The sequence below is a fragment of the Crotalus tigris genome, unplaced genomic scaffold (assembly GCF_016545835.1).
Source record: "Crotalus tigris isolate CLP2741 ecotype Arizona unplaced genomic scaffold, ASM1654583v1 scf7180000019068.10715455, whole genome shotgun sequence".
Classification (NCBI taxonomy): domain Eukaryota; kingdom Metazoa; phylum Chordata; class Lepidosauria; order Squamata; family Viperidae; genus Crotalus; species Crotalus tigris.
In genome coordinates this window covers 5,524,028-5,546,362 of record NW_024097358.1, presented here as the reverse complement: position 1 = coordinate 5,546,362, position 22,335 = coordinate 5,524,028, and the positions used below count along the sequence as shown (strand labels likewise).

Sequence of the window (22,335 nt, the reverse complement as noted above, 5' to 3'; positions counted from 1 at the left end):
ACCTTGAAGGACAGGAGAAGAGTAGCTACCAAGGCAATGTTCAGTTAAAGAGAAGTCTGCGTCTGAGCCAAGATAGTAACTTGTAAAAACGTTTCTTATAAGCCCCTTCCTTGTTCACGTGAAGATCAGTTGAGGAAGGGGAAAACACATTCAGATTTGCAAGACGCTGCTGCCATAGCTGCTACAATAAAAGTAGTCCTATTGTGTGGAACGTAGTCCAGAGCCAGAGGAACAGGCTCTTTCACGGAGGACAAAGAGACAAGAGTAGCTTAGAATCTTTAGCAGTTCGTCGTGTATATCTAATAGTTATGCAGATAATTGTTTGGGTATGGCAAGATTAAGGTTAGGCTCAAGGAACCAAAGACAACACCGAAAGTTACTTTAGAGCAGTTTCTTTATTGTTGTTTGCCTATAGACAGAAATCTTCCCAAAGTCAAGAAACTATCTGTATAACTATTAATTATACCCTGGGAACTACTAAGGAAGGACCATCTTTGCTCTCTTCCTGCACACCAAAAATTCCAAGCTAGTTGTCTCTTTGCTCTCTGTGTGAAAAAGCCCCTTGTTCCAATTCTACACTACATTTCACAACTATAGGGCACTGGATTCTTAGTCCAGTCTACTTTGTTGGACCGACACATGTGAAGGATACAGATTACGTATTTTTGTTATTGTCAAGAAAAAATCAAATCAAACTGATACAAGAACATAAGTCACATCCTCACTCACTGATGCTCATGTGTCATTTTTCAGAAAAATTGGGATGCCGACATGAGCAGGTGGTGCTGGGAGATTCCCATTTTTTCTGTAGTCAGAAGAACAATTACACTGCAGTTGTTGTATGCTTCCTGCTTCAAAACAGGAAAGGCATCCATTGCACTTACTGTGCAGAAAAATAACCTTCCTAAGTGCAGCGAACAAATAAGGATCAAGCAATCTGATAGCAAAGAAAATGCAGTATACAGGATCAGGAAGAAGAGAACAAAATTAAAAGGGTAGGCGGAAATAAGGGAAGCAAATGGTAAACACTACCTGTAGTTGAAACTAATATAAAAATGATGTGCTATGATCTGGGAAAGCGTTAGAGGAATATGGAAAACATCATACCTAAGCAGACTTTCCCAGTTGAATCCACCTCATATCCAAAATTACATATGCATTTATATGTTCCACGCAGATTTTCACAGATTCCATTGGGACAAATGTCAGGATCCAATGCACATTCATTGATATCTGCAAAAAAAAACCCAGTAAAAGGTATGTGTAATTTTTTAATTCATCAGAACAACTGGGACAACTTTTCATTGTGTACTCCTTTACACCAATTTTGCATGAAATTCAGCTACAAGCTTACCATTTCCTGATGCTGTAATTCCTGGTCCACTGCTACAAAGACCGTGATATTCCTCTGGAATAGAACAAGCAACAAAAATTAGACCAGAGATTTAGAATACATTTAAAAAAAAAAATACGGAGGTTTCTACAATCTTCTACAACAGTGGTTCTCAACCTGTGGGTCGGGACCCATTTGGGGTCGAACGACCATTTCACGGGGGTCGCCAAACAAGGTTGTCCACCATTTTTCCCCCTTTTCTTTGGCCACACCCCTGGCACCCAGTGATGTATAAGTGGTTGGGGGTCACCACAACATGGGGAACTGTATTATGGGGTCGCGGCATTAGAAAGGTTGAGAACCACTGTTCTACAAGATGATTTTGGAGTAATGGGACACATTGGCCTCAAGAGGACATGCCACCAAGTAGACACAAACACAAGCTTGTAATTTCAAGATGTTGAAATGCCGTTGTTTTGAAGCAGCTTCGTCTCCTACCTCTTCTATGGGTTTAAGACTGGAAGACTTATAATGGTTAGAGAAAGACTGTGCTGGTTCACACTGCAAAATCAGGATTCTTTCAACCATGATTGAGTAAGTCACATCAATCATGCCTTCAGTAAGCTACAGTATCATAGGTGGGCTGAACATCGTGCCAAGCTCAAAATATCACATGGGCGCTTAGTATGAATGTACAGAAATGTTCCGAAGCAACTGAAATGACCATGACTTTTCATTTCACAGAAATTGCAAAAAAAAAACAACAAAAAAACAATTAGAATATACAGTTGTATATTAACAACGGAAATAGTCACTTACATCTCAGCAAATGAGACTGGTAATCCAGTCTGAAATCTAAACTGAGACATAGCTAACATGGGGGGGGGGAAACTACCCAATTAATCCAACCAACAGAAAAATATATGAAGGCTATGCTAGCACCGTAGCACTGATGATGTTAACTAGTTGGGTCATGAAACGTCTGCAAGAAAACAGCCAAGCTCAGAGAGCACCAAGGACCACACATTCAATCCTGAGAAATAAATATTATTTTCTACTAAGACTAAAACTCAAAGACTTCAGAGAAGACCACCAGGGCTGCCCACAGGAAAATGTCCTTCTCGTGAACTATCAAAGAAGGAAAAAAAAAATGAGAAAACTATATTTTTTGCAGCCCTCACCATCCCCAAAATTAAAAGTTGATAGCTGTCTTCTATTTTACCATCCGTTCTCAAACAATAGTAAAGGTGCTCAAAACACAGCCCAGAGGAGAGAAAAAAAATGCTTCCACATGTTCTGTGAAATTAATTCAAATGCAAAACAGAAGTCCGTGGCACAAGGCCATTTGCATTTACAAAATGCTTCGGCTCAGTTGCACAGTTTTAAAAGAGGAGAGCTGATAGCAGCGGGGTTGTTGTTTTTTTTTTGCTCTGACAGTTTTCCAGACCCTTTCTGACTGTTTGAACTAACATGGCAAAGAGTAGCAATCTTTCTTTCAAGTTTGCACATTGGTTAAAGCCAATTTAATTCGCTTCAAGGGATATTTTCTGTCCCCTTCTCAGAACTGCCAGTTAAAATAAAGGTTAAACGTGTACAGGCTTCTCGTGATACCTTTTCTTTAAAAAGAAAACAACACAATACATCAATTTCTGGACTCAGCATTCCAGAATATTCTTTTTCTAAGAGACTGGGGCAAGAAACTTCAGTGGTGTTTCAATAACCACTGCCTAAGCAGAGATTACAATTTAAGAGGAGTCTGGGGGAAAACCGATTATATCTCCAATGTGCGAACATACATTTGAGAATATTTACAGTATTTGGCAAGTTCCATGACCCTAAAAAACTTCTTACATAATAATATCATTCTCCATTTCTTCTGTCCTCCATGAGGGGCATGAGAAATTTACAATCCCTGATATTTTATGCACATCGATGCCATTTTAACATCAGCTACTACATTGTAAAGATTTTTGCACACCTGTCCTAGAGGAATCTGTCATTATATAACAATTTTTTTCCCCAAATAAAATAAACACATCACAGGTTTGGCAGTTGTCCTTATGTTAGCAACAAAGTTCACACAACGAGTGAGCTCGAAAAGATGGGCAGCATATGAGTTTACTCAATACGAAAGAAAGAAAGAAAGAAAGAAAGAAAGAAAGAAAGAAAGAAAGAAAGAAAGAAAGAAAGAGGGAGGGAGGGAGGGAGGGAGGGAGGGAGGGAGGGAGGGAAGGAAGGAAGGAAGGAAGGAAGGAAAGAAAGAAAGAAAGAAAGAAAGAAAGAAAGAAAGAAAGAAAGAAAGAAAGAAAGAAAGAAAGAAAGATTTTAGAAAGGGCTACTTAAAGAAATGCCAAAATTGTAAGTACAGTAAAAAAAAAAATAGACAAAATTCAAGATGAACCTGAGAACATGCAGAAAAAATAATTATACTGTCTGCCACCGAACAAAATAAGATTAAAAAAAATAGAGTAGCATTTATTAGATATTTTGACAACTCTGTTGTCTGAAAAGATTAAATGAAATCATTGTTAGCACCTCTGTGTGGTAGATAGTATATAGAATATTCTGTTCTAGCATTTTGAACCTCTTTACAAATGACAGATGAGGGATTTAAATCTCGGGGATGCGTGAATCACACTGTACCTGAATTTTGTGCAGGACATGGTTGGCAAGGCTCCCCAAAGGCATAATCTGTGCTCGCACAGCAGCATTCGGACTTAGTGACCGCACCAGATAATGGTTTAACACACTGGCCTCTTCTGTATTCTCCGTAGCAGGTGCTTCGCATATGTGTATCTGAATGAGAGATTTTTTTAAAAAAAAAAGCTGTCAAATACGTTCAATAGGAATTCAGATAGTTCTGGTTCTGTGATTGTCTCATTTAACCATCATTCATAGTTACAACCATGATGAAAAAAAAAACTTTGCAATCAATCCTCACATTTAAACACCTTCTCAGGTCTGTAAAACAAAGGAAAGCTGAAGTAAGATCATAAGCACAATCATGGTTTCACTTAACAACCTCTTAACAACAGCCAAGTTGTTGGTCTCAATTGTCATAGCTACATGATTACAGGTAATTCCTGACTTATGACCAGTTGAAGTTACTACAGACAAGCTATTTATGACAGGATTCAAGGCCGAACAATCTCCACAGCATTTTCTCCCATTGATTCAGGAATGCTTCAAGAGAGACAAATAGCCTCCTCCATTTTATTTTTCCCAAAACGTTTTAATTGTAAAAAGTCAATCGGCAGCCACTCATTTGGAGCACCCGCCTTTCTCTGATTTAAAAAACTCTTCGTATCTGCTAAACCAGGAACGGAGAAGTGGTGATGCTTCAGACATTGCCGAATCAACCCGATCAATGGGGTGATAGATGTCCTCACATCCTCATCAAATCCCTACCTTCATTATCCCTCCCGACTACAGTTATGGGTAAATTATAAATTGCCTATGGAGATTATCAGTCCTCCAGGACTGAGCTTGTCCCAAAAGTGCTTTTTCAAAAGATCAGTGGACTTTGTTTTTTTCCTCCTCAAAGGCACTGGAAAAAACCAAGTCCAGTGGCCATTTGAAAAAAGTACTTCTGAGGTAAATTATAGTTCAGCAATTCTGCAGAACCTAAAATTAATGGCTGAAGATTAATTACCATCCTTGCACTCTTGTGGCCTAGCACCCTGATGCCATTCAGCCCAAGTTTCCTCATGAAACTCAACAGATTTGCTTTTACATGAGGCAACTGGACTTTATTTTTTCCAGTTTTCCAAGAAAATCCAGTTGCCTCATGAAAAAGCAACTATGACCTGGATGACTGAGAATCTCCGTAGAAACTCAACAAAATTGGTGCTGGTAAACTTGTGCAAAGAAGCTGCAGCAGGTGGCAGCATTTAACTAACCTAGACTAATTCAAGAACCTAAACAAGGCTAGTCCCGGAAACTAGCTGGATGGAGAACCTCCAGACTGCTGTCTAGACAAGAAAGTCATCTTCAGAAAAGGCCTTCGCACATTCTTTCTTCTGCCAAGAGAACTACAAGTAATCCTCAACTTATATTTTGAGTCCAAAATTTCCATTGCTAAGCAAGGCAGTCGTTTAAAAAGAATTCTGCCCCATTTTATGACTTTTTTTGCTACAATTGTTAAGCAAATCACTGCAGTGGTTCAATGAGTCATGCGGTTGTTCAGCGAATCTGACTTCCTCCATTCACTTTGCACGTTGGGAGCCAGCTGGAAAAGTGACCAGTGGTGACCACATGACCCAAGACAGTGCAACCGTCATAAATACATGCCAATTGCCAAGGGATCACGTCACCACGGGCGTACTGGTGTAAGTGGGAAAACCGGTCATATTTCATAAGTCACTGTATTTCAGTGGCATTGTAACTTTGAATGGTCACTAAACACAAATGGTTGTAAGTCAGGAACAACCTGTATGCACATGCAGGCACCTGACGCTCAGCTCAAGTCAGGGAAATCTTTAAATGGTGCCAAGGAATGCGCCTCTCAAGTCATATGCTGACAACCGAAAAATAGCTTTCTTGAAGAATGCCTAAGGACCACCACCAAATTTCAGCCATCCAAGTTACCAGATTCCTTGGATTTATTTTTTTTTTTCATCTAAGGCCAGTGGTGGGATCCAGCCAGTTCGCACTAGCTCGGCAGAACCGGTAGCTAATTTTTTGTTGCCCAGGCCCAGAATGGACTTCCGGAAGTGGCATCCACACAGAGAACCGGTTGTTCCCATATTTGAATCCCACCACTGTCTAAGGCTCATACCCAAAGGATTAATCTCTCTACTGTTTACTAATGCCTTCCTCTTTTACATTTTAGCTACTCAGTTCTCATGGGTGGAAAATATCCATTTCTGCCAAGTAAGTGATATTTTTATTTTATTTTTCTCCAGAGGCCATTGATGTCTCCAAAAGGATTAATCCAAACTGGGGGATACTAACAGTAACTAACTTTGGATTATCCCAGCTACAGAAGTAGTGGAAAACTGTCGGAGGCCATTTGTCTTTCTCTTCAGATACTTCAACCTGACTAGAGTTACAACTTCCTTGAACAATTCACAACTCTGCTTGGTAAAACAATTCTGCTTCGTTTATTTTGCCAACCTGTCAAAGGCTAAAAATACAAAAGAGAGTTAATCGGGTTGCCATTTGCTAAGGTATGTTAATTTGATGGAAAGTCACTCCATGTACCAGGACATGCCATCTTACATTTATTTTAAAAGCAGGAATTTGGAATGAATTCCTAATTCAGAGATAACTCTTGGAATGAACATAATTCAGTAACTCCATTTTAAGGCAGATTCAGATGATTCTGGCTACCCATTATATTTTATGTTGCCTTTCTGCATGTTTGAGATCTGAATCACAGTTGCAACAAGCCAAACGACTGCTCAGCACAATCTGTACACAGCAGTTGAGGCTTATCAGAAGTACTGTCCCTTTTATTAATGGTTTCCTACGTGCTCCTATATTTTTAAAAAGATAATTCTTTTTTTTTCCTTGTTCAGAACACCAACAGCATTCCTGCATTGCACCATATTAGGAAGAACCAGAAAAAATATTTTAATTGATCGTTGTGTCATTTCCTTTCTAATCCTTTCAAAATGAGGTTGAAAGAGGAAGCTTCTCATAAAGACACAATTGCACAGCGAATGGGATTCATCATCCCTGTAAATGCATTGGCACTCTATGCTTAAGAACATTGGATAAACACATTAAAATAAAAAAAAAGTTGGACGTTTTTCAGGCAGGAAATCAATTCTTAAATGCTTTCAGTCAGAAAGGCCAAAATGTCCGTGTTCATTAACAAACGATGGCTAAAAGTGAGCCACGGATACAACTGTCACCATTAATAATCGTGAATCAGCTTCAGAAAAGAAGAAACTCAAAACTGCATTGTCTGTGGAGATTCTCAGTCATCCAGGTCATGGTTGTCCCAAAGGTGCTTTTTCCAAAAGGTAAGTGAACTTTCTTGGTTTTTGCTTTGAAAATGTTTGACTTCTGATCCAAGAAGCTTCTTCCAAAATGAAGCAAAACATTTTCAAAATAAACAAACCCATGGAAGTCCAGTTGTTTTTTGAATAAAGCACCTTTAAGTCAAAACTGGATTGTGATAGCTTCCTTGTAAGATCTAGTTCTCATGAAGAGTTATTCCAGGCAAATCCTGGTATGATATCCTTTTACCCGAGCTCACCCCTTATAGGTAGTCTTCGACTTACAGCTACAACTGAGCCCAAAATTTCCATCGTTAAGTGAGACATTTGCCAACTGAATTTTGCCCCAATTTATGACCTTGCTGGCCGCAGTTGTTAAGTGAATCACTGCAGTTGTTAAGTTAGTAACATGATTGTAAAGTGAATCTGGCTTCCCCATTGACTTTGCTTGTCAGGAGGTCACAAAAGGTGATCACATGACCACGGGACTCTTCAACCGTCATAAACATGAGTTGGTTGCCAAGCATCCAAATATTGATTACATGACCCTGGGGATGCTACAGGGGTTCTAATGAAAAACGGTCATAAGTCACTGAAACTTCAAATGGTCACTAAATGGACTGTTGTAAGTTGAGGACGATCTGTACAAAAGAGGATGATGTTCCAGTGTATCCTGCTGCCTTTGAGACATGTTGAAACATCAACATCTGGAATTTATAGCCCACCTTGACTGAGAATCCTGCATCCTCAAAGTCCCAATACATTTGGAAGGTACCAGATTTGGAAATAGGGTTCTAGAGCCCTGAACCATAACTGTCAACCACGGCTTTGTCTTACCGACACACACACGTCCATCCAACCCCACAGCGAGGCCAGGAAAGCATTCGCATTTGAAGGAACCATCGGTGTTCACGCAGCGGCCGTTCATGCATATTCCCGGTGTCTCACACTCATCAATATCTGTCCAAAAGAAAAAGGCCATTTTGTTGAAGGTTACAGTTTATCTGCTTTCATTCAAGTGTCATTTGTTCATGGTGTACGCAAACAAATAGTTCATACTCTGTGGATATCTTCAGCACTGCTTTCTCCTAAGACTCTATCTTGGTAAGATCTCATAAAAGGGAACCCCTTCCAGTCCAGAAAGGGTCTCTGGAAGCAGTTCTTTTCAACTCCTTGTTTGGAATAGCACTTTCTTTGAGGTCTGGATAGCCGTCAAACTGCTGGATGTCAGGTAGGCCTCAAAACCTGGTTTATTCAGTAGAGATTCGACCCTGAGGTGGGAATGTTATGAGTTGCTCCCTCCTATAACGTGGAGATTAATGAATGTCCTGTTCTGTTCTTTTTCTAAGCACTGCATATTGTACGTGTTGTTATTTAGGCTTTAGACTCTGTACTTTTAACCTTATTTATGTAAACATGGTCTGTATAAGCCATTCAGTCAGTTTTGATTGGGGAGGCATTTAAGCCCGGTAAGTAAATACATAAATGTCTTCTCTTTGGCAGTTCCTTGATTACAGTAGTATTGAAATTACTCAGAACCAGCAAGAAAAAAGTATCAAGTACAAGGAACTACACCAAGGAGAAAAACCACACACGCCACCAATGCTGTCCGGTCAAACTATTGCATATAGACAGAGAGTCAACCCCACACTCAACTTGCACTGATGATGTTACCTAGTTGGGTAATGAAATGTCTCCAAGCAAACAACCAAACTCAGAGAACAGCAAGGACTCCGTGATTCAATGCTGAGCTATAGATACTCTCTTCTACTGCAAGATCAATAAATATTTATCTTCCAAGGATGGCTCTGTGTGTATTTGTGTGTCTGTGTGTCCATGAATTTATTTCTGTTCTCCCATAAAGTACCACAATCTTTCCCCGTCTCCAATGTTTCAGGCTTTGCACATACCACAGAATGTAAAAACTATTTGATCACAATTGTGTTACTGAATTTGTTAACTTCCTCAGTTTTACACAGACAGGCACACTCCTGCCCAGCAGGAAATAAATTCATTTCTTGTCCTGATATGGCAACTGTACATTTTTCCCCCTCCTTCTTCTCTCTCTCCAAACACTGAGGATTAGAGAAATGTTTTAAAAATACCGAGAGGGTTGATGCGTAACCTTTAACAATATAATCATATCCTAACATCTCCCTTCAGTATACGCAACATTTGGCATGTGGGGCCTTCTCCTTCTTTTGCCCACCCCACCCCCCCAACCTTAAAAGGCAAATGGAGAGCAAAACACCTCTGTGTTTCATTTAGCTTGTGTTGTTTGGCACACAATTCAATCTTGCTTGTTCAAAACTTTTAATTGCTTGTATCTTTGGCATGTTAGCCTCCAATCTCCTGTTCAAGCCAAAAAGGTGAATAAATTGTTGAACTCTCCTCAGTTTCCAGCACAGTCCTTATGTAAGAGGTTAGGTTTCTACCTCTCTGCATATAAGAAACAAAATTCTGCTATGGTCTAGCATAGAAATAAAATGCAGGAGTCTCTAGCGTGAATCTAATTGTAGTGGGTTTGCAAGACAGCCCTGGGTAATATGTCCATGGGGATTCTCAGTCATCCATGTCATGGTTGTCCCAAAGGTGTTTTTTCAAAAGGCCATTGGACTCTGTTTTTCCTTGAAGGTGTTTTGCTTCTCATCCAAGAAGCTTCTTCAGTTTGCTTCTCATACTGAAAACATTTCTTGGATGAGAAGCGAAACATCTTCAAGGAAAAACAAAGCATCTTTGGGACAGCCCTGGGCTCTCTTTGAACTATGGTGCTGGAGAAGACTCCTGCGAGTCCCCTGGACTGCAAGGTGATCAAACCGGTCTGTCCTAGAGGAGACCAACCCCGACTGCTCTTTAGAAGGCCAGATTTTGAAGTTGAAACTCAAGTACTTTGGCCACCTAATGAGAAGGAAGGATTCACTGGAGAAGAGCCTGATGCTGGGAAAGATGGAGGGCAATAGAAGAAGGGGACGACAGAGAATGAGGTGGCTGGATGGAGTCACTGAAGCAGTAGGCGTGAGCTTAAATGGACTCCAGAAGATGATAGAGGACAGGAAGGCCTGGAGTCGCGATGGGGTTGCGATGGGTCGGACACGACTTCGCAACTAACAACAACAACAAAACATTGGGCAAGTGCTATATAATACCTTTCATAGGACAGCTACTACAGCCAAGTTTTCTTCCAAGATGGAACACAATAACTGTATTATGAAGGGTCCTTGGTGCTCTCTGAGCTTGCTTGTTTTCTTGTAAACATTTCATTACTCAAACTAGGTAACATCATCGGTGCTGCTAGCAAGATCACAGAGCACCAAGGACCCCTCATGTCAACCCCGAGTTACAAATAACTCTCCTTTATTAATAAGTGTATTAATACAATACCAAGTTTGATGCAGAGTGTTTAGGATCATATATTTGCACTGCAGACTTCATATTAAATATATTGCCCATTGCAACATCTGCAGATAAGTACTCACCTCTGCAGTAACGTCCATCTATGGCTAACTGGAAACCAGGTTTGCAAATACACTTAAAACTTCCATCTTCATTGATGCACATACCATTAAGACACATGTTTCGTATGCTGCATTCATCCATATCTAAAAAAAAATGAATGCACAGTCAAACAAAAGTTCATCACTGTTAAAGAATGTAACCTTATTCCAGTGACCTATAGAATACTGCCCCAAATGCAGACCCCTTTATGGGCTCCTTGGTGCTCTCCGAGCTTAATTTTCTTGCAGACATTTCATTACCCAACTAGGTAACATCGTCAGTGCTGTGATGATGCTACCTAGACAGATAATGAAATATCTGCAAGGAAACCACCAAGCTCAGAGAACATCAAGGACTCCCCATTTCAACCCTAGGCTACAAATATTCTCTTCTACAGGTATGCTTGGGTTTCAAGGGTGTATGTGATGTCTGAGCAACTGCTTAGTTGAATTTAGTGAGTTTCTCTAGACCAGACAAATCACTCTTCCACGCTCCAAGGATAAACTCTTTCCAGATCAGGTCCCTTTCAGATTAACACTGATACTTTAAAGGCTAACAGTTATCTTACAGTAAGAGTGATCTCTTAACACTTTTCTGTTGTTAAACACAACACTGAAGACAGAAGACAGATCTGCATGCTTTCTTATGTTGTTAAAGTACAGCAAAGCATTGTGAACCACTCATCATTTTGTCTGAAACTGCTAGAAATTACACCTCAGTAAGATCTGGAGGAACACAAGTTCCCTCCCTGAGTTTTTTTTTTTAAAAAAAAAACATGGGAATGTAAAAATAAACCTGGTAAACTAAACCAAAGGTTCCCAGCTGTGACTAACCAGATGCCCAAAAGTAAGACACAAAGGCAACAGGGTATCTCACACGGTCCTAAACAAGTGGCATTGAGAGATGGCCTTTGATAGGGAAGGTCCTGGAAGACAGTGATAAACTAACACAGGAGAATATTGGAGGATTAGACAAAAGTTCTTGGTGCTCTCTGAGCTTGGTAGTTTTCCTGCAGCGGTGTCATTACCCAAATAGGTAACATCATCGGTGCTAGTCCCTAGTACCGTGTCCCAAGCACTGATGATGTTACCTAGTTTGGGTAATAAAACGTTTGCAAGAAAACCACCAAGCTCAGAGAGCACCAAGGACCCCCTCGTTTCAGCCCTGAGCTACAAATATTCTCCTTGATTGGTACAGAAATCCCACAGGGAAGCAGATAGTGGTCACATCTGCTGTCAGGTACATGTGATGGCTCTTACACACGTTTAATAATTTGAGCTTGTAGACAGGCATTACAGACAAGTATAGGCAGTCCTCAGCTTGCGGAGCCCAAAATGTCCGTTGTAAACCAAGACAGCTATTAAGTGAGTTTTGCCCCATTTTACGGCTTTCCTTGCCTCGGTTGTTAATTGAATCACTACAGTTGTTAAGTTAATAACACGGTTGTAAAGTGAGTCTGGCTTCCCCCACTGACTTTGCTTGTCAGAAGGTCGCAAAAGGGGATCACGTGACACACACACACCGGGACTGACAACCGTCATAAGTACCAGTCAGTTGCCAAGCTGACAAGAATTTTGATCACGTGACCGTGGGGATGCTGCAACACTCGTCAAGTGTGAAAAATGGCCATAAGTCCCTTTTTTCGGTGCCATTGTAACTTTGAACGGTCACTAAATGAATGATTGTAACTTGAGGACTATCCTGACAGACAATTACTTCAGAAGCTGATGCAATTCAGACGCGTGGGAGTGTTTTTGGCAGCGTTGTTTAAGGCACAAAACAGAGGACTCTTTGAACCGCACCGGCTTTATCGCAGTTAAGACATGGGATTTAGTGAGGTGATGAGAGGGAGATATTTGAATGAAACACTTTGATAGATTTCCAGATTAAAAAAATATTTAGGCCAATACCTAGAAGCAATTCAAACCTTTAGCCGTTCCCTCCGTACTAGGATGAAGCATAGATTCCTGAAGGATTTGCCTCTATTAAAGAGGAGCAACATAACAACTCACTTTTGGGATAAGTGATATTAAAACAATATTTAAAATGGAGATATTCCCCTTAATATTGAGAAATGACTCCTCTCTACATGGCATGCTCACCTTTCTTTCTGACATTCTAAATCAGGCAAAAGCAATTCATGGTTTTTAAAAACGTGTCTCTATCCCAAACAAGAATGTTGGCGCTCACTCTTACAGCTGAATCACTGAGATAATATTCTGCCAAAAAAATGCTGCTTGTGACCAGAACTTGAATTTTTGTTAAATATGAGCAGATGGCGGACCCTCTCTCAAGGACTGGGAGAATGTAATAAACCAACTTTTTTTTTCTTTTTCTTTGAAAGTAGGGAGTTCACAAGCGTTTCTCAGGCCTTGGGATGCAATTTTGTATAACAGTCAGAGCAAATTAATAAATCCTTTTTTTACAAAAAAAAAAATGGCCAATGAGAGTAGCAAATCTTGTGAGATTTCAACGTTCCTGTCCAAATTCATGCAAAGGTTTGGTGAAGTTGTGAGATTTTGGTGAACAGATTGTTTCAACACACCAAACTGTGTTTACATTTCTTAGAAGGACCAGGATATGTTGCAAGAGTCTGTCATCAAATGTGTTAATGAATTCAGGATGCTATGTATGATCTAAAGAACATTCCCAGGAATATCTATTTCCATCGCAGACACTGCTTATGAGATGTGCTATTTCTCTTTCAGATTTTGCATAGCTTATTGTTCGTGGATCCCCAAATCCAACCACACAGAAACAGAGTTGGAAGGGAGCTTGGAGGTCCTCTAGTCCAACTCCTGCTCAGGCAGGGAATCCTGGACCATTTCAGACAAATGGTTGTCCAATCTCGTCTTTAAAACTTCCAGTGTTGGAGCATTCACCGCTTCTGGAGGCAGGTTGTTCCACTGGTTAATTGTTCTAACTGTCAGGAAGTTTCTCCTTAGTTCTAGGTTGCTTCTCTCCTTCATTAGTTTCCCTCACACAGACAAAATTATTTACTTGACGTCCTAGGGGGAATTATGTGAGTTATGATTATGGTGAATTATGATTATGTACAATTATGAGAGAATTATTCACCAGTGAAACACCTTGCCTTCAGCAGTTGTGGCTGCTTCATCACTGGAGATTTTTAAGAAGAGACTGAACAGCATTTGTCCAGAATGGTATAGGGTGTCTCCTGCTTGAGCAGGGGTTAGACTAGAAGACCTCCAAGGTCCCTTCCAGCTCTATTTTGATTGTGATTATGTTTAAAGGCCACACAGATCTCAACAGATGAGTTGGCAAATTTAACTTCGATTCCTACAGACTGTTGTAACGTTGAAAGCAATGGGGGCATTTACTAGTCAACCCTCAAGGAGAGAACAAGCAGACAGAAACATCCCAATGTAGGCAGTTGCAGAGATGATGAAGAAGATACACAGAATGGATTTGCCAGTCCTGACCTTCACAGTTCCTTCCATCAACTGACACATGAAAGCCGGCATTGCAGACACAGTGGAAGCTGCCGTCGGTATTGATGCATCTCCCATTGTTACATATCCGGCCATTCTGCAAACACTCATCAACATCTAAAAGAAAAGCCAACAGAGACAATAAATATAAGTACAGGTAGTCCTCAACTTACAACCATAGTTGAGCCCAACATTTCTGTTGTTAAGTAAAATATATGTTAAATAAGTTTTTTGCCCCGTTTTACGACTTGGCCTTGGATCACTGCAGTTGTTAAGCTAAAATCACGTTTGTTAAGTGGATCTATCTTCCCCACTGACTTTACTTCTCAGCAGGTCACCGAAGGGGATCATGTGACCCTGGCACACTGCAACTGTCACAAATACAGGTCAGTTGCCAAGCATCTTAACTTTTTTTATCACATGACCGCGTGGTGCTGCAACATCGTAAGGGTGAAAAAAAAGGTCACCAGTAAGTCAAGGACAGCCTGTATTTCTTATTTCCTGATTGTTTCTTGCTCAGAAATATTCTATGAGAAGCTTTGGGCACAAAATACAGGCAATAGTAGCTATTGTCGAATTGGGTTTCTGTTTTGCCCATTTTTCTCATCCTTTTAAGTGGATACTTGTCTATCTTGGTCTGTCTGCTCACTCCACTATAAAGTCGTTGCTGTGACTGCTCCTTTTTCATATTGCTAGCAATTCGACTTTCAGGGCTGGGGTGGGATAGGAGGGGGAGAACATTTTGGCAAATGACACAATCTCATTTTGGCAAATGACACAATCTCATTGAGTTTCTTTTCTTCTTTTATAGCCTGTTGTGCTTCATTTTCTATTCTCTAGGCTTTATCTTTTAATCCTTTGTTTCTCTTATAGATCCCCTTAATCCTGCAGAGATTTTTAGATCTGGGCACTTCCTCTGCATGTCCCTACTACAATTAAAAGGAGAAGAAAGAAAAAAAAAAGCTAAGCACACAGTTTCAGGAACTACATCTCGGAGCCTAAAGATCGCCATTTGCAAGCTGGTTTTTCTTGTATTCTTACAAAAAAAAAGTTGGCCTTGTTTCTTTAGATCACAGGCCAAGTTTGGTCTCCTCTTTCTAGCAGTGAGCAGTTGAAAAAAAAAAGAACAATATCTCCGTTTTTAATTCAAAGCAACGAATCCTGGGAGGTCTAAGTAATTTATCACTTGTCATCTGACTTCCCTGGCAAAGCAAGAGGCCCAAGTGAATTCCTAGCAGTTCAGATTCTTATATGGTGGAACTGATGTTCTGGACAATATTTTACACCACAATCCAGAACTGAGATAAGCCTGGTCATGCTGACTTACCATCTCGGCCACGAGGGAGATTGGGAATATATGTCTCTACGGTAGTTCTCAGCTTACCACAGTTAGTTTAGTGATCGTTCCAAGCTACGACGACACTGAAAAATGTGACTTACGGCTGTTTCTCACACTTAACAACCGTTGCAGCGTCCCCCACGGTCACGTGATCAAAATTCAGACACTTGGCAACTGACTCGTATTTATGACAGTTGCAGTGTCTCAGGATCATGTGATTCCCCCCCCCTTTGCGACCTTCTGAAAAAGCAAAGTCTCTGGGGGAAGCCAGATACACTTAACAGCCATGTTACTAACTCAACAAGCGCCATGATTCACTTAACAACTATGGCAAGGAAGGTTGTAAGACGGGGAAAAATCCTGCTTAGCAACAGAAACTTTGAGCTCAGTTGTGGCCGTCAGCCCAACATTTGTGTTGCTAAGCGAGACATTTGTCAAGTGACTTTTTGGCCCGTTTTATGACTTTCCTTGCCACACGACCCCAGGACACCGCAACCGTCGTAAACACGAGTTAGTTGCCGGGCATCCAACTTGACCATGGGGGAATACTGCAACGGTCGTAAGTGTGAAAAACAGTCATAAGCCCCTTTTTTAAGAGCCATTGTAACTTTGAATGGTCACTAAGTGAACTCTTGTCATTGAAAGACTACCTGTATTTCGGTGGGAACTGACTACGGTTTAAAACTTTGGAAATAGCCACACATGTAGATGTTTGTGTGGCAGTTCCAGTTTTTCTACCGTGTTGTTCTTTACCTCGGCATTCTGTCCTCATCGGGGTACTCTGATATCCAGGCCGACACTTGCATATATAGGAACCTTGCGTGTTCACGCAGTCGCCACCAATGCACGGATTCCTTTCGCATTCATCCACATCTGCAAGAGACAGAAGATATAGTTTTGGCAAGCTTTGGCAAGTGCTGCCGAAGTTTCCTTTCCTAACTTGCTTCACCCTCTGCAAAGCGTGCGTTTGCAAAAACCCCAGCAGTGTTATATACATTACTCTGGTTTAGGAATATTCATCCTTCATCACCCCAATACTCTGATCTTAAGCCCCATTACTCTAGGAAAGTTCCATTTCTTGGAGTCTGATGTTATGGAGTCACTTTTCTCCGCTTGGGTGAACTTAGACTTATCAGAATGAACCGCTAAAGCAAGGTTTTATTCTTCTCTGTGTGTTTTATCCAAGCAAACTGAGCAATGGGATATATGCAGTTCAGTGCAGTGAGACATGGACAGATCTGTACATTGGAGAAACAAAACCACTGCTTCACAAACGCATGGCACAATATAGGAGAACAAACCACTCCGGTCAAGATTCAGCAGTTCACCTGCATTTGAAAGACCAAGGCCGCTCTTTTGAAGACAACAAATTCCACATTCTGGACAGGGAGGACCGCTGGCTTGAAAGAGGGATCAAAGAGGCCATCTAAATTAAGACTGAACAGCCCTTTCTCCACAGAGGGGGAGGGATATGACACCACCTATCTCCTGTACACAACACAGTTCTTTCAGCAGTTCCAAGAAGCTTCCAGACCCATTTGCACGATTTAGGTGACCCTGAGGGCACAGATAGACCTCCAAGTGGCCTCAACGACTCTCAGAGGGAATGCTAACAAACAGATGACTGCAAGGATTATAAATCCTTCCATCCTCCACCATCCAGTCAGAGCTGAAGAAGCTCCTTAGATGAGAAGCGAAACGTCATCAAGGAAAAACAAAGTTCAGTTGCCTTTTGACTCAGAATGGAATCTATTCCTGACAAATTCGCCATTCGGTCTAAAGGCGAATTCTGAGTTAAGCGTATTCCAAATTCTGCTCATTTCAGAAAGGGAGCATCCAGCTGAAAAGTGAAAGGAGGGAAGGAATAAGTCATAGTACGACATCAATCTGATAGGCGGACGTACCTATGCATTCCCCTCTAAGGTCCAGTTCAAACCCTTTCTTGCATTCACAGCGATAACTTCCAGGAGTCGGAATGCAGCGTCCATTAATGCAAAGATTTTGATACAACTGGCAGAAGTTGGCTTGTGGCCGAGTGAGATTAACTGAGACAACACCTGAAATTTTTTTTAAAAAAAAATCAAAGTTCAATATCGGATGCTTTTGATGTATTTTTCTGAAAAAAAAATTAAACTGTTAAAATCTATTAGAGCGATTACAGTGAGATTGTATCCGTCATTGATAAGCATATTGTCATTGCAAATAGCCATTCTCAGTCTGTTACTTCTTTTTCCAAGTTTTATCATTTCCTGATGAAGGATTTGTTTGGAAAGCTACCCACTTTGGGACTACAGTAAGCTGATTTGCTCACAGATAACTTAGAACTGCAGTCTGGGGAAAAAAGGAACCCCTTCAAATCCAATATATTCTGAAACACTTTCCTCCTAACCCACTTTTGGTTTCTTAACAAACACACATCATCTCCTAGCTCAGTGATGGTGAACCTTTTAGAGGCTGAGTGCCCAAACTGCAACCTAAACCCCACTTATTTATTGCTGGGTGCCAGGTGGGCGTGGCCCATTAGATGGGCGTGGCTGTGTGGTCATGGCAGATTGGGTGGATGTGGCCAAGATGGGCATGGTCATCTCAATGTTGCTCGTGGGGAGGGACGCCTGTGGGGGGTGGGCAGGGTTGGGGGAGATCCAGGCGGTCTCTGGCAGGTGAAGCGGTAGGCAGGAGGCTCATCCTGCGGGGTGAGGCGAGGCAGGGTGGGGGTGCCATTGCCACGGGGCAAGGCAAGGGCTGGGGCAGCTGCTGCCTGACACCATCGGCCCCTGCACACAGAGACCAGCGAGCGCATGGGGGCCGACAGTGTCCGTCAGCAGCCACAGACTGCCGGCCCCTCGACCGGCGCACTCTGGGACTCTGCAGCCCGCTGCCAGCACTTCAGAAAAGCCGTCTCTGAGCTGGATGGCCGGCCAACAGCTGAGGAGGCAATACAGTGGGTCGTGCCCGGGAAAAGAAGAGTATGCGAAGCCAGGATGGATGGGACGGGGGGAGGGAAACCAGCCGTGCCGGGTTGCATCTGGCCACATGGGACCTTGGTGAGTTAGCAGGCAGCTGATTGAAGAGGGACGGTTGCCATCTCCAGGGCATGGCGCGAGTGCCACAGAGAGGGCTCTGAGTGCCGCCTCTGGCACGCGTGCCATAGGTTCACACCACCACTATCCTAGCTAGAAGACTAGAAAGGGAAGGGAAGAAAGCATCAAAATATCTCAAAGTCCTACCCAATGTAATTAAAACTGAGCCGAGGTGGCGCAGCAGTTAGGGTGCAGTCCTGCAGGCCACTTTAGCTGACTGTGTTCAGCAGGTCAGCGGTTCAAATCTCACCGGCTCAAGGTTGACTCAGCCTTCCATCCTTCCGGGGTAGGTAAAATGAGGACCCAGATTGTTGGGGGCAATTGCTTATTGGTGTACACCGCTTAGAGAGTGCTTGCACTTAAAGCGGTATATAAGTCTCATAAATAAATAAATAAATAAATAAAAGTTAAGAATAAAAATAACAGTTTGGGAGGGGGAACCTTCTCGAGGGCAGAAGAAAGCAAAATATACAACACGATTAGGGTCTACAACGAGCTGGGTAACCTCAAACATTGCTTGCTTTACCCAAAGTCATCCAGGATGAAGAAACTGGCCAGAGCCAATTTTACCGTCAACAATAAATGAAAACCCCAAACCCCAAAACAGATGAAAGATAGCCTTAAGTCAGGGGGAAAGGAAGTATTTAAACTGAATCTTACCTGGGGGTCTATAAGAAGGCGGAACCACATCTGGTGGGAAGTGTGGAGGCCGGAAGATGTCAGGCGGAAAACCGTGTGGTGGTCTTGGGACGGTGGGTCTATCCGGCCTCTCAGCTGGCAAACTGCCGTATATACACAATTTGCGGAACTCGTCTGAAAGAAAACACAACATTATTCAATTAAAAAAACGACCGGCCGTTGTTTTATATCGATAGCAAGGATGTCCAACCTGGGCAACTGTGGACTCCAACCCCCAGAATCCCCCAGGTAGCCAGTCTGAACTAGGGAATTCTGGGAGTCGTAGTCCACCGATCCTAAAGTTGCCGCATTTGGACAAGCCTGGTTTATAGCCAGATGCCAATTTCACTATGCTCCAAGCCAGGCACGTCAAACTCGCAATGTCACGTGACGTCGCACAACGTATCGCCACTTTTTCCCCATTGCCAGCAACGGGGTGGGTGCGGTTTTGGCGTGACACAACCGGCCAGCGGGCCAGCAGTTTGGCATGCCTGCTCTAAGCAAAAACCATCTGCTATGTTTGTGCCTGGACGGGCCTGAATATTTCTGTTGCTAAAGCGTCTATTTTTATTTATTCTTTTCATCCTTCCTTCATTATTTTTATAAATAACTCGAGGCAGCAAACATCCCTCGTATTCTTTCCTCTTCCCATTTTCCCCACAACAACAGGACTTTGCAAGGTGGGTTGGGCTGAGAGAGAAGGACTGGCCCCAAATCAGCCAGCCAGTTTTCATGCCTAAGGTAGGACTAGAACTCACAGCCACCTGGTGATTAGCCCAAAATCACCCAGCTGGCTTTCATAGCTAAGGTGAGACCTGAATTCACATTCTCCAATTTTTTAGCTGATGCCTCATCCATTAGACCAGTGTTTCTCAACCTTGACAATTTTAAGACATGTGGACTTCAACTCCCAGAATTCCACAGCCAGCAATGCTGTGGAATTCTGGGAGTTGAAGTCCACATGCCTTAAAATTGTCAAGGTTGAGAAACACTGCACTAGACCAAACTGACTCTCAGTTGGGGGAAAGCACTCACTTCTTGCCTCTTGCCTTTGACAGATTGTTTGAATGAGAGGAGAAGCCTGGTGCTACAGGAAATCAAGAGTAAATCAGAATTAATGTATTCATGCCATTGGATTCACCAGAGAGGCACTATAAGTGCAAGACTGGACACATGAAAAAAAATGGATCTACCTAGCAATTAAAACCAATCCGTTCTCCTTGGAGAGCATCTTACAAGAGGTTTCCTTGTGTGTTTTCACATCTCAGAACTGTAGCAATGTCTTAGCTCAAGCCATTATAGGAGTCTACATTTCCCTACGACAGAGTCCCCCATTCAAAAATAAGGAAGTGGCTTATACGTCTGAATGGCATATCATCGGTTCCATACCTGTAGCACGAATGGGGCACATTTCTGGGGCAGTAGTAGCTCCTGGAGACCAGCACCGCCCGGAGTCACAACAACACTGGGTTTTGGTGAGCACTTGCTGCAGCTGATTGTTGCAACGGCCGTTGGTGAGAGAAGTAAAGCAATATCCCGGTCGCACATCTGTTCCAGAGAAGACATGAAAACATCCTTCAATTCTTGAGAATAATTCTTTGGCAGATAAAGGGTATTCCTCTCTTTATACACATGTTCCGTTCAACCGGGAATCTACCCATTACACCCAGTGGTCTGTTCAATATTTTACGCCTTGGTATGAATTATATATTACGATAATATTTGAGTTCTTTCTTCCCTTATCTTTCATTCTTTCCACTCCTTTCATTTTGTCTTTAACTGGTTTCCTGCCTGAGCAGGGGATTGGACTAGATGACCTCCAAGGTCCCTTCCAACATTATCATCATCATCATCATCATTATTATTATTATTATTATTCCTATTTATCTGTCTTGTCTGGTAAGATACTACTTCCTGAGAAAAATTTTCCATATGCTTCCTCTGGATCAGAGGTGGCGTTTCCCCAAAAATTCAAAGCAAGGTTGGACCTGAAGGCTGTTGCAATGGTTTGTGCTGGGGTCACCATTTACATCTATCATAACAGTGATTTGCTCAGAATGTAACCAACAATTAACAACATAAATGATAAAAACAAGGAAGTAAAGAACAGGAACAAATAAATAAAGAGAATAAGATGGTGGTCTGGCCAGCGACACATACACACACACACACACACACACATACACACACACACACACACACACAGAGAGAGAGAGGGGGGGAGGGAGAAAGAGAGAGAGAGAGAGAGAGAGACTATATTCTACAACAGGTTTGTCCAAGGCCTATAAGAAAAACTTCTAAAGGACATAGAACAATAGGATTGGAAGGGACCTTGGAGGTCATCTAGTCCAACCCCCTGCTCAGGCAGGAAACCCTATACCATTTCAGTCAAATGGCTGTCCAGTCTCTTCTTAAAAACTTCCAGTGTTGGAGCATTCACCGCTTTTGGAAGTCAGCTGTTCCACTGATTAATTGTTCTCACTGTCAGTAAATTTCTCTTTAGTTCTAGCTTGGATCTCTCTTCAATGGTCTTCCACCCGTTACTTCTTGTCCTGCCCTCCTGGGGCAGAGAGAATAGGTTGACCCCCCCCCCCTTCTCTGTGACAGCTCCTCAAGTATTGGAAGACTGCTATCCCATCATCCCCAGTCCTTCTCTTCATTAAGACTAGAAATAACTAGCTCCCTCAGTCATTCTCACGACATTCTTCACATTCTAAGAAGTTCTACGCATGTTATCACCCGAAGAAGCAAATCTTTATTGGTAATGATTCTCCTGTCTATTTAAGACCAACATTTCCTTTCCAAAGTGCCCTGCACTGTTATGGAAGAGAGGCAAACAGGAAGGTTGAGGCTTAAAGTGGCAGAAAAAAATCTCATTTCCCCAGCCAATGCATAAGTTCCAGGGTTCCGTCCTATAAATGCTGCACAAGAATTTGGTTCAACCTTGGTTAGCCTCAATTTGCAATAATTGCGCCTGGGATAAACCTCACTGGCTACGATGCTGCCACCAGGC

General features: G+C 42.1%; 1 protein-coding gene across 3 annotated transcripts in view; it reads right to left on the bottom strand.

Annotated features, from left to right (window-relative positions):
• FBN1 (fibrillin 1) overlaps window positions 1-22,335 on the bottom strand; it is a 162,089-nt gene that overhangs the window by 77,390 nt on the left and 62,364 nt on the right. For all 3 annotated transcript variants that reach the window (XM_039359016.1, XM_039359017.1, XM_039359018.1), the window contains exons 10-19: window positions 20,712-20,870; window positions 19,305-19,457; window positions 17,469-17,621; window positions 16,318-16,437; window positions 14,217-14,342; window positions 10,755-10,877; window positions 8,116-8,238; window positions 3,977-4,129; window positions 1,355-1,408; window positions 1,108-1,233 (exon numbers count right to left, since the gene is read on the bottom strand). In XM_039359016.1, coding sequence (XP_039214950.1) covers window positions 1,108-1,233; window positions 1,355-1,408; window positions 3,977-4,129; window positions 8,116-8,238; window positions 10,755-10,877; window positions 14,217-14,342; window positions 16,318-16,437; window positions 17,469-17,621; window positions 19,305-19,457; window positions 20,712-20,870 — 1,290 coding nt within the window. The remainder of the gene's footprint in view (window positions 1-1,107; window positions 1,234-1,354; window positions 1,409-3,976; window positions 4,130-8,115; window positions 8,239-10,754; window positions 10,878-14,216; window positions 14,343-16,317; window positions 16,438-17,468; window positions 17,622-19,304; window positions 19,458-20,711; window positions 20,871-22,335) is intronic.